Source organism: Cheilinus undulatus, linkage group 19, assembly GCF_018320785.1.
Source record: "Cheilinus undulatus linkage group 19, ASM1832078v1, whole genome shotgun sequence".
Lineage (NCBI taxonomy): Eukaryota > Metazoa > Chordata > Actinopteri > Labriformes > Labridae > Cheilinus > Cheilinus undulatus.
This window is the reverse complement of record NC_054883.1, coordinates 31,437,758-31,453,143: the sequence shown is the minus strand read 5'-3', so window position 1 is coordinate 31,453,143 and position 15,386 is coordinate 31,437,758. Positions and strand designations below refer to the sequence as shown.

General features: G+C 40.3%; 1 protein-coding gene across 1 annotated transcript in view; it reads left to right on the top strand.

Moving 5' to 3' along the window:
- The window catches only part of LOC121527441, a 28,738-nt gene extending 18,777 nt beyond the window's left edge, over positions 1-9,961 (top strand). Inside the window, exons 12-14 of the mRNA XM_041814400.1 lie at positions 119-1,183; positions 2,957-3,040; positions 9,008-9,961. Coding sequence (XP_041670334.1) covers positions 119-1,183; positions 2,957-3,040; positions 9,008-9,130 — 1,272 coding nt within the window. The 3' untranslated portion in view covers positions 9,131-9,961. The remainder of the gene's footprint in view (positions 1-118; positions 1,184-2,956; positions 3,041-9,007) is intronic.
- The last annotated feature ends 5,425 nt before the right edge of the window (positions 9,962-15,386 follow it).

Genomic DNA, 15,386 nt, shown 5'->3' with positions numbered 1-15,386 from the left:
ACAGTTAAAGTTTTTTAATGCACGAGAGAGAGAGAGAGAGAGAAATGACGGCCAGTCAGAAAGAGGTAATGCTGAGGTAGTTATTGTGAATAAAGTTTAGTTTCTTCTTCTTCTTCAGGTGTTGGGCAATGAACAGGTCAATCTGGCCTCCTCCTGCTCCATCAGGCCTGTCCTCGCTCAGCTCCCTCCTCCTCCACCCATGCAGCTTTCACACTGGTCACAGCCTTTAGACAGGGCACCTATCTCCCAGCAGGATGGGGTGCAGGAAATTCAGGGTAATGGTTGTGGATTCAGGAGCACACCAGCTCAAAGTCAGCAGTGTCCAGAAGATGAACACTGGCCCTCCTCCTCCTCCCACTCCCATGATGTTCTCCCCTCATCTGTTTCCTTCAGATACCAGCCAGCTCCTTCCATTTCCTCCTCTTCGTCTTTTCTCTCAGTTTTTCAGCCAGCGTCCTCCCTCATCTCCTCCTCTGACTCCTCATCCTCTTCTTTTCTCCCCCCTTCTTCTCCTACCCCTCCCTCAGCTCTTCCTCCTCCCAAACTGGTTCCCATCTTCAAGAACAAGTGTCCTTCACGTCATGTCAACGTGGCTCTCCTACGAGCTCAGAAACAGAGAGAGCAGCTGATTGGAGGAGAGGAGAAAAGAGGGCGAGTGACCTTACCTGCGTTCATCAAAAAGCAACTGCCCACTTCTTCTTCCTCTTCTGTTTCCTTTTTGTCAGCTGCACCTCCCCTGATTCCTCCCCCACCCATCACTCCTCATTTCAAGCCTCGCCTAAAACCTCAGAACCGCACCTCTCCTTGTCCAGCTGATCACCCAAAACTCAAACGCTTTCCCAGTCTCAGCCATGTGTCCAAGTCTAAACCCAGGTTTGTCATCGGTCCAAACCCAGAGATCCAGTCCAAAATCAAGTCCAGCAACAAAGCTGACAAAAAGATGAGCTCAGAAAGCAGCACAGCTTCTAAGTCTAAACCAAGGGTTATATTCAGTCTAAATCCAGAGATCCAGTCCAAAGTCAAGTCCAGCAACAACACAGACAAGACAGTGAGCTTGGAAAGCAAAACTGCAACTGTGTCAAGTGAAAAGATGCAGGAAGAAACAACAAAAAAACGTTCTGATGCTACAAAAAAGCCTCCTGGACAGCTAACATCTGCAGAACCCTCCAAGAGCAGCACAACAGTGAGTCCAGCTAAAAGGCTAAATTATGTCACGTTATAATTGTATGTGTTTTCAGGGCCTTAGTACCTTGGAACAAGGACCCTACTGAAATGCAAGATATGCAAGGTTATTCCAACAGGTAAAACACCAATTGAAGGGCCTTAATATGTTCAAAAACTCCCCAAAATTTGCATAAAATGTAGTTGCAGTGGAAATTTGTGTATTTTGGTGGTTTCCTGCAAGTCCATTTCAAATTGGCCCAACAGGGACCCCAAACATCAGTCAGGGGACTTTTTAAGAGCTGCGTGCCTGATAATAAGTAAATATCTGTATCAGGTTTAGATGAAAAAAAAATATTTTGGGACCATCTTGTAAATGTACAGGATGCTCACTATTAATGAGAGGTCAGATTTTTATGTTTTTGCTTATTGGACAGTTTGTACATTTTAACCAACTTGTCTGAGCGATTTTATCTGATTATCACCACATTTTTCATGCTCATTCTATACAACATGGAGATCTAAAGCTGTGCACACCATGAGTTTTCACCACAGGGTAAGGCAATTATAACAGGGCTTGAAGTTGGACTACTTTTTACTACTTTTTGGCAGTCTACCAACAACAAAAGTTCATATAACCTTTAAGTGCACATGTCAGTCATCACTAAACTTCACAGTGATGATCACACATTGAGTCTCTATACAGTCATACTTTAAATATTCTTTTTTTGGTAACAGCACCCCAATATGACAAGAGGAACTTGGTTCTTCTGAATCATCATTTTCTTCCCTGCGAAATTTCAGAAATTCAGCTCCTGCACAACATTTAGCTTTGGCGTAGGATTTTAGTCTGCATATGAAGCATGACTTCACCTTTGAAAAAGCCTCTTATCCTTCCATTACTAATGTTTTTCATTAAGGAATGCCTGGGTGGTCATAACAACCATTTCAATACCCCGCCATGTAGAAGGAAGTTGGTATAACTCTCTTATGAAACAGATCGCTTCAAATTCCACATGTATGATCAGGGTCTGTCCCCTTACTCCTGTCATAGGAGCTTTAGGAGCTAAATGGCCTGTCTGCTGCGCTTCAACGCAATGCAAGGCTTGCAAACATCTTGCAGTAGCTACATTCCCATGATAGCACACTCCAATGGGGTGTGAGGGGCCTTTATCACAACTTGCTAATTTTTTTTTATGAGTATTTTTCATGTTTTTTTTGTTTGGTGTCACTTCATTGATATCTTTGAAATGATAGGTTTAGTCCCAGGTGGAAGGAATCATTCAAACACTGTTTAACCAAGGTGTCTATTATGTTGATTGCCTGGTGCTGCCAGTGGAGGTTATGCATCCTTTTTTGCAAGAAACAGGCCCAATTAAAGTGCAGTGTGAACTTGGTGATGTCCAGCCATCTTACAAACTATCCCTGTAAATGTCAGAAACATGCTGCACCACAGATTTTAGACCTGAAATCAAGTTTAAGGTAGTCTAAAGTGCAGTTGTTTTCTGCATCCTCAAGATGGGAGCGTACTAGCTTTGTGCCAAAGTACTCTTAATTTTATGATCATCACACTTCTGGGTGGTAATAGGAGTGCATGTTCATTTCCTATTCAAACAACATGAGTGCAAGAATAGTCCAAACTAGCAACATCTCTAGATCTCCAGATCTCCAGATTTGAGACTCAGCTGTAAAATCTGTTTTCTTCCTACAAGCGAAAACTGTATTTTATCATACCAGCAATAATCAAGCGATGTTCAGGTAGCAGGTGGGTGCTCACTGTCTTTTGTTCTTTCAGGAAGTCATGTTTGAGTCAGTGCCAAAGAAATCGAAGTCTGCTGTTAGAGTCCTAGATGTGGAGAAAATGGCCAGGAACAACCAGGTGAGGATACTTGTAGACTTTATACCATCTTTTTTAAAGCAACATTATGGGGGAATTCAGTTTGCTTTGCTTTGGTGCCCATTAAGGTCTCTGAGTTAACTGCACTACCTCTAACGCATAGACAATGTGCCTTTGATAAAAAAGAGGAGGCAAATTTTCTTGGGTTCTAAAGCTACAGTGGAGGGGTAAATTTATTACATGCTAGTTCAGATAGGTCTGTGTGGATCTAAAGTTAAACTTAACGATCACAAAGAAAAGAGACAACTCTGAGGCATAAGATGGATTTATTTACTTGCACAAACCTTGGGTTAGGTGACTGTCTACCCCCAGTAAAGCTTCTAAACATGCCTTTCGATATATCACAACCTGAATTCTTTGTTTTTCTCCTATTATCTTCATCCTCTTCTGTCTCTTGTCCTCAGCTGTTGTATCAGACAGGTCTAAGATAGGCTAACTGGCCTCTTTTAGCTTAAGGGTGGTGTATGAACAAGTGTTGAAAAGGCAGACGCTCTTCTCCTGGGAGAACTGCAGCTTGCTGCATGCCAAATTAGATAGCGCTAAAAGCAGTCGACTTGAGTGGGATAAACTCCATATTCCATGTTGGAAGTCATTTTAGTGCTATCAACTTTGAAACGACTCCATTAAGGTGGAAGTGATTGTTAGATCTAACCCTTTGTCTTTTGTCTCACGTTGTCTTTATATTCTCTGCCTAACTCAAGCTTTTGATTTAGGCATCATATTTCTGTGCTGCCTTTGTGTGAAGGCATTAAGGCAGGAGTCCCCAAGGGGAATATGATTTCAAGTCTGGACAAATTGTCTTCTTGAAATCATCAACTAAATGATTGAATTTTGAACATCAAACACCAAGCTCATAGTTGTCTTTCTCAAAAGCTTTTTTGGCCAGAGTTTCTCAATGATTTTTAAATTCTGAAGGTCAATTAACAGTTAGACTCCGTATTCATCTTGTTCAGCAAAGCATTATTACCATCTGTTCTAATCAGAGTACAGTGCTTCCCTCACTTTTTAATTACCAGGCTAAAAAGTTCATTCTCATATTAACATCTAACTGGGCCTGAAATAATAAAAATGTTAATACAGTAAATTATAAGATAGTCATGTCCCACCAGTATAAAAGACATGGCTTGTTTGGGGGTCTCCCAGAGAAGAAAGGTTTACACTGTCCTCCTGTTTGATAATTTACATTTTTTCATCTCATGTCTACTGTGTGCGGTTGCATAGCTCCTTTAGTCCCATCTGTTTTCACCATGTGGAGTTTGTAATCCACAGTAGTAGGAATAGTTTGTTAGTTGAGCTCTCAGCCTATGGAAAACCTCAGTCTTGTGCTGCTCTGGCCTTCTGATGGCCATCGTCCAGGCCTGTGCCAGGCCCATGCCCATCTCTCAAGGTATCTTCCCCACTGACCCCTCCATGACGCATTGATCTGGATGTCTTCAAATGACAATCCACAGCTCGCTGCCCCTGTAACCCACCTATTATGCATTATGCAGTTCATACAGTAACTGAAGAGAGTAGGTGCTAAGACACACTCCTGCCTCACCCAATAAACTGCAAAGAAGTCAGAGGTGGAGGCACCACACTTTACAGCTGAACCTGAACCAGAATATAAGACAGACATCAGCTGGATGAGTCAACGTGGGATCCCACAGAAACCTCCAGAGGGCATCTCTACCCACAGAGTCGAATGCCCTCCAGAAGCCAACACAGGCTGCAAGCAATCCTCTATTAAAAAGTGCTCAGTAAGGACCCGAAGTGCCAGGGGAGGACTCTTTGGTGTGAGGCTATGAGGCCCCCCTTCTCCTCGGTAACCTCGGGATGCTCTCCCTGGCAGCAGCCAGGAGACCGGACATAAAGTCCACCCAGAGGGAGTCAGGATCTTGAGAGGCATCAGAGTCAGCCTTCCTGGGGTATCTCAACCACAATTTCAGTGTTTGACCAGAAGCTGATGGTCACTACTAAAGAACTGGACAGTCCTGAAAACCCTGCAGTCCTTGTGCAGCCTTCAGCATCTGCTTACAAGAACATTGTCAGTGTCCTTCTTTGTGATGTCGTTAATTGAAGACCAATGACAATGATGAGGTGTTGTCGACCGGTTCTCGGCTGTTTTTGCTCAACTTGAGGCCGTCTTTCTGGGTCGGTGCCTGGAAGTGACTTTTTTCAGGAGGAATCTCACATACCTGCAGTGTTGAGGGGGCTGGATCGGTGAGGTAACCTGGGACTGGCAAAAGCAGGCCTAATACTGGTTTGGCCCTGCTGATGGACACCACACTGAGGAGTGTGTAAAAATAGTGATTGGAGTGGGTAAAAATATCGATTAATCGATGCATCGCAGTATTTCCCCCCCAATTCAATATCGATTCAGCAAATCCTCTGAATCGATTCACCTCCTGGCCAGTGGGGGTCGCTGTGCATGTGATTTGCGTTGTATGGACGGAGGCTGCACTCAGCCAAACAACAACCAACCATAACCATGTTATGTGAGGTTTATCACAATTTCCAAGAGGACAGAAATATTATTTAAGCTTACATGCACTTTACTTTTTCAGTGTTTATACAGAACTGTCATGTTTTTTACTTTTGTACTCCATATGCACAAACAAGTTATTATTGTGCAAAGTTTTATTTTCAGATGTTTTGCTAAAAAATTTGAGGTGACTTACCAAATATGTTCACATGGGCATGAAAATAATTATTTAAAAAATTGTCAACAGGTTATTTGTATATTTCTACTTCTTCCTGAATCGACATTGAAGCATTTAAAGCAATACCGAATCGCAACCTAAAGAATCGAAATCGAACTGAATCGTGAGGTTCTTAACAATACCCAGCCCTAGTCAGTGAGCTCTCTGTAAAGGAAGTGTTTGACACCAGACTCGGTGGTAAATTCACTCCCTGAGACTGATGCCTTGGTCTTTCTTGGTGACTTCAGTGCTACCACTGGCACTGACAGGGCTAGTAATGTCAGACTTCATAGCCAAGCCATATACATAAGGATGCCAGAAAATAAAGTGTAAGAAATTAATGCAACTTTTAAGGGAAAAATATTTTTAAAAATTGTAGAAAGTGGTGGGAAAATGGCAAAAATGGGCAAAAAGTTGTAGAAATTGGTTAAAAGTTGTGCTTAGAAATATTTTAACTAGCAAACCTGATAATAGCTTAAAAGTAAACTATTTTGCCAACCTAAACAGGTGGCTTTGTCTACCAATAAGTCCACTAAGCACTTCTTCACATGGCTGTGGTATAGATGATCATCCCTTATGATTTCAACAACAACACAACCTTCTCCTTAATGTCAGCCTCTGGCATAAGTGGATAAAAGTGACATATTTCCACCCCGGTAAATTCTGCTGTATGTGTGCAGGAAGTTAAAGATTCCAGATGGTGTAAATTTAGCAAATTTCCCATGTCTGCAAAACTCCATGTCCAGAATTTATCACCGTGAGGACAGACAGCCTTGTATCCATCAGCTCCACATGTGTGAAAACATCTGCTGTTTAGGATAAAGAGAGTTGGTCTGCTTTCTTTATCCATGTCTGTTTTAAATGAAACCAAAATCTTAGAAATATCCCTTTATGTTGTAACAAAGCTTAAAGCCCAAAGGGGACACTCCACTTGTCTTGTTTATGATATTAAAGTGTAAAGAATTGAACGACCTAACACTTTGTTTCAGAAGAACAGGAGACTTTACAGTGATGAATCTCCGGTGCGTCCCCTCGCACAGCGTCGGCCTCCTCATAAACATCCTGAAGGAGGACGACATACATTAGCGTGATGTATTAAAGCGTGTTAGTGTGATGAATGGCACGCACACGGCTCACTCTCCTTACAAACATCCTTCCTCTGGAGGGTGAGGACTGTTAAAGTGATGAATGGGACAGGAGGAGCTGCGAGCCTACAGGGAGCACAGAACATTAATAACAACATTCATCAGCTTTACGGCTCCAACCTGCAAGTTTTCAAGAACAATATATCAGCTGCACTTTCTCTTTTACTTTTATTTACACAGCTTTACCAGCAGACACTTTGTCCTCAAGCTTTTTTAAAGCTGTTCTAAATATATACTCGTATTTTTATCCTTGAGCTTTCTAGACCAACCAGAACACAGAACATACTATTTTGTCAAACAAGCTAACCATACACTGTTTACCTCTTTATATGATCTCATAACTTTAGTTTCTTTCAAATCATTTTCCCTCACATGCTCTTGTCGATTGATTGTACCCATTATTGGCTAGTTTTTTCTGTGTATACTTTTTTGAGGGAAACTTACTCTTTGTAAGTCCTTGACAGTTATTCAAAGAATATATAAACTTCTGTCAAAACACCCAGAATGAACTTGTGCGTTTCTTAGCTTAATGCTAACACAAAAAAGACATTTCCAGGCTAACAGATTTATCACTCTGCACAATGCTAACATCAGTGTGAAATGTAGCTGTGTATTCAGTAGTGTTGTTGGTCAGTTAGCATCCGGATCTTGACATTTAAGTACAAAGTATTTCAATTCATTTTGTGTTAGAAACACATGTAGCAACTGCCCTATAAAAACTGAAATCTGGAAGCTGCAATTAGATTGTTCTATGCTGGTCTGGAAGCATGTGATGAATGTAGAGTCAGCCTCTGTTAGCAAAGAGCTCAATAAAGAATCTTTTTACATGATAGTTAACCTGACTATTAGCAGCCCATGGCCAAAACTTGTGGGTTACAGCGACATCAGAAACACAGGTGGGACACTCTAGGATTGTGAGTTGTGTAGTTCTTTTACATAACATCATGAATTAACCATATTGTTAAAATGAAGTTGATAACTAGCAAGCTTGTGACATCCACAGTACCGTTGTCCATCATGTACCCATATAAATTGTTTGTAGTTACAAAACTGTCAAATTCAGTGTTGCACCTAAATGCAGTGTTTCAAATGTAATACCAAGCTCAGGGATGCTGCTTTGATACTTGAGGATTGTATAGTTCTTTTCATCAAGCAAATAAACCAGGTTTTTATTTAAATAAAGTTTATACAAACTTTCATGTCTTCTACAGGAGCATACATTGTTTTCTCTAGGGTAGCCTGTGGTGAGTCTACCTTGAATGGTTCTGGTTCTGATAATCGATCTAGCAGCATAGATGAACAATGTTGTGGCTGATGAGGGAGAGTAGGAAGGAGGGAGAGAACGTGTCTTATCCCTTCGCCTTTCAAAGCCCAAGTTGAGGTTGAACATGTGGATTGATGTATTTTTGCAGTAGCTGGAGTGGCACTTCAACCAAGTGCTGAATATGGACTAGAGATTAACTATAAAGGGAGTGATTTGTTCCAGAGTGCACTTTGTGTGCAGCTTGCTGTGAAAATACTCTGCCTCTAATTAGCTCATCTTGTTACTGTTTTCAGTGGCTGGTTGGGTGTGAATATCAGGGTAAGTCAGTCAGAAGCAGAGCAGGGCGGATTACAATTTATGGTTCTGTGAAGTATCTAGCAATGCAGTCAAGAGTGGCACTGATTTTTCAGCTGGTTTCCCTCGTCCTTATTTCATTATGACCTTTTCTACCTCAAGTGAAGTAGCAGAAGTTAAGTGTCAAAAGGTTTCCTTTTAGGTGTGCTGAATATGCAAGAGCATTCAGTAGTGTAATGTACATTTTCAGTTAGGGCATTAAAAACATGAATAGAAGAACTGCAAATTTGAAAAAAAAAAACAACAAAAAACTAAATATTTATACCCTTGGCAGAGGTGGAAAAGTTAACATACGCAGCATTATTTGTTGTTATGTCTTTATTGGATGGATGTTACTCCTGGAAGTTACCAGTTCAGTCAAAATGAAGCTTTCTCTGTTATTTTTGCAATTTTCCCCCTCCTACCTTTTTTCCTACTTTCTGACCTTCACTGTTTATGTATTAACTCCCAGAATCTTCTTCATCTTTGCATATCTCTCCTCATATTTTCTCCCTTGTCTCCCTAGTTGTCGAAGCTGAGCTCAGCGACTCTGCTGGCCTGGTTAAAAGGAAGAGGAGTGAGCGTCGGTGCCAAACACAGGAAAGAGGAGCTGATGCTGAAGGTCATGGGCTGTCTTGCAGAGGCCTGAGACTAACTCATTTAAAACACGTCTTAGCTCTTATCTGCTTCATCCTGTTTTATATCTACTTCATCTTAATGTTAAAAGGGAAGCTGCAACATAAGAAAACTTTCATCCTCACTAAATTTGATACTGAAGATTTGCCAAAATTTTAATCTTGATCTCAGAATTTTGACTTTTTATCTAAGAGTTTGACTTTAATCTCAGAATTTTGAGATTAAACTACAAATTTTGACATTTTTTGAAAATGTTTCTTTATTTTTTGGAATTTTGACTTTAATCTCAGAATTCTAAACTTTTTCTGGTATTTGGCATTAGGACTTTTTTCCTCAGAGTTCTGATTTAATCTCATTAGGATGTATCCCTTTCATCTCAGGATTTTGAGTTTGACCCTGACCAAGAATTCTATCCTATTTTCTCTGGCATTTTCCCGGAATTTAAAAAAAACAAAAGTTTGATCTCAAAAAATAATTTTGTTAGTGGCCCTAATCCCCTTTCCCATAGATGCTTGCATTTGCATCAGAATAGTAGTTTGCAGCCACTTCAGCCTGTTTTACTGTTGCAGGAAAAAGTGTTTACCAGAGAAATGTCAAAATATTGTTTATCCTGTGAATTATTCAGAGCTAAAATGTATCATATAAAAAAGAGCTAAGCTGCAGAGACACTGTTTAGTTACCTCTCTGTTGTTCCAGTTGTTAAAGTCAACCACATTAAAGGTTAAAAACAGGAGGGGAATTTAATTCTGCTTGTGCAAAACGTTAAGATGTGCTTATTTGGATAGAAAGTATTCTTCTTTGTAAATTATACAGCCAGTACTTGTTTGTTTATTCAGTATTTATTCAGAAGTTTTACCTGTTGTTCAAAAATGTACAATCTAATTCATTCACTAAAGAGAAAATGTTCAAGAAATTGGCATGCATTTTTTCACTCCTTAGTTTCCTATTTTTTTCTTGGGGTCTGACTTCACCACTCCTAAAAGAAATACATCTTTTGTTGTTTTAATCATGTTTGCACGCTGACTCTGAAACTTTAGGCTGTCGTTATATTTTCCGATTAGATTTAATTTTTTTGTTCTTCTTTCTCACATCTGTCCAAGTCATTTAAGTCAGTGCTTCTCAACTGGTGGGTCGGGACCCATAGTGAGTCTCTGAGCTGTTTTCAGTGGTTTGCAAATGGAAAAACCTGGAAAAAAACATCTGTCAAAAAGTCTTGCTTATATTCAAGCACTAAGATAGCATACAGGTAGATATTTAATTTTTACGTAGAATCCTTGTGATCACCACTAAATGTGGGTTGTTTTCTCTAAATCTCAACTAATTTATCTGCTTTTACATGGATAATAATGCTACTTTTCTCATGATGATTTGACTAGTTCTCTAGAAAACATCCTAAAAGTACAAGTTATAACAGGAAATTAAAATGAATGGGCTTTTAAACATGTCAGTTTTCTTTGTTGAGGAAAGGTCCAAACTGCTACACTGTTTATTAGACATGTTTAAATTTTTCAGAAATTTGGGTTGTGATTTCTCACTTAAAGAGAGAGGTGGGTCCCAAGGCTAGACCTCTTGAGAACCACTGGTTTTAATGGTTTGACTATTCAGAACTGTGGACCAGCTCCTTTGTCTTTCTCTTTCCCTCTCTCTCACACTGAGATTTCCATTTTTACCATGTGTCATGTGCATTCATGAAGCTCCACTCCCAAATAGGCCTGGGCATGGACACATCCTCATGTTTTAAGTTCCTGCTATGTCATCTATGTCTTCCTTCACTGTGCTGACTCTGTGAGACCATGCATGTTGGTAACTGTGTGTCAAATTTAAATTTTGTTTGTAGTTGTTGAAGTCTACCACATAAAAAGGGGTTTTGGATCCATAAAATGAAAAAAAAAAATATATATATATATACATATATATATATATATATATATATATATATATATATCTCATGCACTTGAACACTGCACACCGAGTCCAGTGTTTCAAATCATTGCAAAAATTATCTGTAGGACAAAAATCGAGCGTATAGCATGAGTTCAGGCTGATCATGGGGTCAATTGCTGCCTTATAATTGAGATCAGCTCTCACACAAGCCATCGCCAGCTGATTTGCTTCCAGGCAGGCTATTGGCTAATTGCACTCAAGCCACCATATTTAAGCTGCTCTGGTCTGTCTACGCTTTGCTGCACTCTCTGCAAGCCAATTTTTGCAACCCTCCTCCACCCCAGCTCCTCCTTTGTTCTGCATCTGACTTAATATCATTCTGAATGAACTACTGAATATAAATAACAGCAATAATGGCAATTTTGGTCAGCTACAGCTCTCTGATAATCTTCCATTTTTTATCATGATTGTCAAGGGGAGCAGTTGTATTGATTATAATTGGGCACATTGCCTGTGTGTATGTCATCTTTTAGCAATTGTACTTTGCTGAAGTCCACCTCTTTCATTTGCATTGAAGCCAAGGAAGCATTTGCATGAAACTGAGAACTCAAACTGATCAAATGAACTTGACTTCAGGGTTAAAGTGTGCCTTGGCATGGTCCAGGCTGCCTGATGTGAATGCGACCCTAGTTTATGTGTTCTCTGGATCATACTACCAGCTGTCTCAGGAGTTCAGCCCCCTTGTTTTCATCTTGATGGAGATGGACTTTTTCCCCTGGTGTGTTTCATGTCTACAGATGTCATTCAGCTGGCTGAGCTGAGTCTTATTCTTTATGTGAGTGTCAGTATTCATCAGGTCTAACAGTAAATTTATCGGACATCCAGATTTACTGTAACTAAAAACTTTCAGCCAAACCCTTCCTGTCATGCTGAGGTTGGTTTGGTTTGCCTCAGACCAGATGTTGGTGTCAGTGTGTGGGCTATCAGCAGGTGTCAGTTGTTTTAAGAAGCCGTCAGGGATGTGCCTATGCGAATAATTTCGCATCTCTTAAAATGCACATTTTAACTGTTTAATTGACTATTCTGACAAACCCATTCTGTGGGTTTATCAGGGGCCCATTCTCTGGGTTTGTCAGGAGCTGATTCTGATGGCAGCCCTGTTTCTATCAAGCTGTGTGGTTCAGTTCGGTTCAGTTTGGTTTGGTACATAATTTTTAATAGTGTTTCTGCTGTCAGAAGTTTAGAATGGTACCAGTGTTTATTGCCCTACTTTCTTAACCAAACGTTTTAAACAGGCCACATGGAAATTCAGCTTCAGCCCACTTCTGACTCTCTGTACTAGAAAATAACAGTTTCTGTGTCTGATATGGAAGAGCAGCTCCCTCCAAGCCCCTCTCTCTCTCTCTCAGAGGGGAACTGGAGTAATTACGGTCTCTTTTGTTTATGTTAATTGAAGTAATGTCTCTGAATGAAGTTTGTGATTAATTCTGACAGACTTTTGCGTATAAATAGTGTGCAAGTAATCAAGAAAAGGAGTAAGACAGGCTTTCCTCTGGGTGCATTTTACAGATAAGTGTCTTCCTGGGAATGAGGCTAAAATAACTAAACCTTCTGTAAAAATATACAGAGCTCATATTTGGTCATAAGGACTGAGGAGAGATTTTCTCTGTCCAAACATCTTAAGATTCCACTAAATGAGGCAGACACTCACTCCTGATAACATTGGTTAAATATAACTCTGGTTTTGTTCTGCTAAAGAAAGAGAGAGAAATGTGTTTGTGATTATAAGTCAGCATCTAAATGTGGAGGAAAATTTATCAAATATGTTGATTTCATAGGGAGAGCCATTCATTGTGTTTACATGCAGTTAGACAAGCTGAGTTGTTGTGGATAAGCAGATTATTGGACTAATAATCAGTGATGAGAAGTCTAGAATTGGGCCTACCACAAGTTGTTGCCGAGAGCAAATCAAACCTGTGCATAAACATAAGCACTGAATTGACTTTTATTCTGACGTTGTAGCAGGAGTCTAACCAACTGAAGTTAGAAGGGACACCACAAAGTTAAAAGCAAGTATGTGTCCAGCCTAAGAGTGAACTTCCACAACACTGGGAACATAAAAATCATCCTTAATCCTTACTTAAATCAAGTGTGCCCCATTGAAATGCAGAGAAAGACACTAGCAGCCTGCAGCAGCCAACTGCATGATTGCATTGGAGGGGATTTACTGTATGTATCACACCGTGACATCAGCCCCCATAAGAAGTCAAATCTCTCCCACAATGCATTTTGATTCCAGCCCAATCAATCAGAAACTAAATCCTGAGCTGTGGGAGGCATGGTAAGCAGCAGGAATTCCTTTATGTTAGACACGCTGAGAGTGTGTCCGTCAGATTCTCTGTAGGTTACGTCAGTGTCAGCTGTCAGCCGTTCCAGCTCTGGATATCAACATCTGGATCTGTCTCCTGAGTCACATCGAACCTTTGAGAGATATAACACTCATGCACTCTCTCTCTCTTTAGTAAGGCTCTTAGATCATTAATGATCTAGGTGGCGCTGCACACTGCAGTTTTCATCAGAACATTTCTGCAACCATTGGCTATGATCTGTAAACTTTACAACATAGTAATTTTTACCACAGGTGAACTGATTTACCTGATATAGAGGTGATCCAGACTATAAACATGCTTTTAATGGAAATGCTGATAAACTACTAAGAAAATAAACCTTGAGGGTAAGAGACAGAGTATTGATGTGTCCATCATGAATAAATAAAGCCTTTTATATATAAAAGACGGGTGCTGGCTTATGTTTGAGAGCCAGTTTCCTTTATTCCATTTCTGATTTTATTTAATCCACATTTAAAAAGCAAAACTGGTACCAAATGAAGAGCAGTTAGGAAGCCAAAAGACCAGCTTTTATTACTGCCATTCGTCACAACCCAGGCATGCAGAACAGCATCTCTTAATGCACAACACATAGAACCTTAAAGCAGGAGGGCTACAGCAGCAAAGAGTGCCAATCCTGTATTCTGAGGATTATGATGTTTAAAAACAACTTAAAACTGTCCTTGTGTCTGTGGTTCCTCACGATTTAAGATTAAAAATTGTCTAGCCAAACGCGCCTCAAGTTGTGTCTCATACTCGAGTCCATGACCTCCTCCTGCAGAGCCACCCTAACTTTCCCACCACGGAAGCAGTAATTATACAGAACAGAACATGTCAGCATCTACTGTCTGAAGGTGTGAACAGAGCATGCTCAGTCTGTTTGCTCCATCTCTGCACTGACCTGCCTGTGTCTGGCATTAAGATGAAGCGCTTTAATTGCCTTGAGGCTGACTGGTAGATCTGAGACTCAACCTCTTTAAAATGGATTAAATCACGTCTGATCATCGATCCACTCTGTCTGGAGCCGCTCACAGATCGTCTGAACAGAATTACAGCAGAAGGAAATCTCTCATTAAGAGACTTTTAATGGATGAATACTCTGAGTGAAGTTTGCTGTTGTGATCTGCAGCATGTTTGCATGTTTGACTGAGTTATTTGAGTGTTTTCACTGCAGGATGAGGCAGAGGAACATCACTAATGAGCCTCCAGCTCTTCATTATTCATGTGAGTGCTATTGATTTCTCCTCAGCAGTCATGTCTCTACTGAGGAGCAATGATTTCTAAAGACTGGAGGCTGCTACACAGGAGGAAATCAGAGCTTAGCTTTGAAATTCAGGAGACAAGAGAACCCTGCTGTTTCATACTTTGTCACTTTGAATTTATTTTATTTTTCAAGTGCTTGTCTTCTCTGTTCATGTCTCATAAATTAATGCAATCGCTGCATTATTTGCATGCATTTAATGTTTCTTCTGATTCTTGATGTTTTGGTTCGGTGGTGACCAGCTAAATTTATCATAAGATGAAAAGCATAAAATCATTCAGTTACCCCAGTTAATGAATGCTGCCACAGTGCTGTTTAACCTAAATGTAAACAAGGCTAAATTGATAGCATCAATAACTATTAGTACAGTTCAGGGGATAAAGTTTTATGCAACCTACATCAGGATACACTGCCACCCAGCCTTCCCCTGTTTACCCACATCTGCAGTGATACCGTCTTTGATAGGTTGTGTTTGTCCAGATGACTCGCAGTGTCTGATTGGGTGTAGGGAAGTGAAGAGGAAAGTTCCTGGATGCAGCCGAGGACCTCCACTTCACACTGGAAGTCAGAAAATCACCACCATATCTCGTTTTCTAATACCGGAAATCACTTGAACTGAACGTCTTCTTTGTTGTTTTCTCAATGTGTTGCCGCCATATTAATAGAGGCAAGTCAGCCACATCAGGAAATACAAGTAGACCACAAAAATGTGAGTTTTTGGGTTAACAAGCACAGCG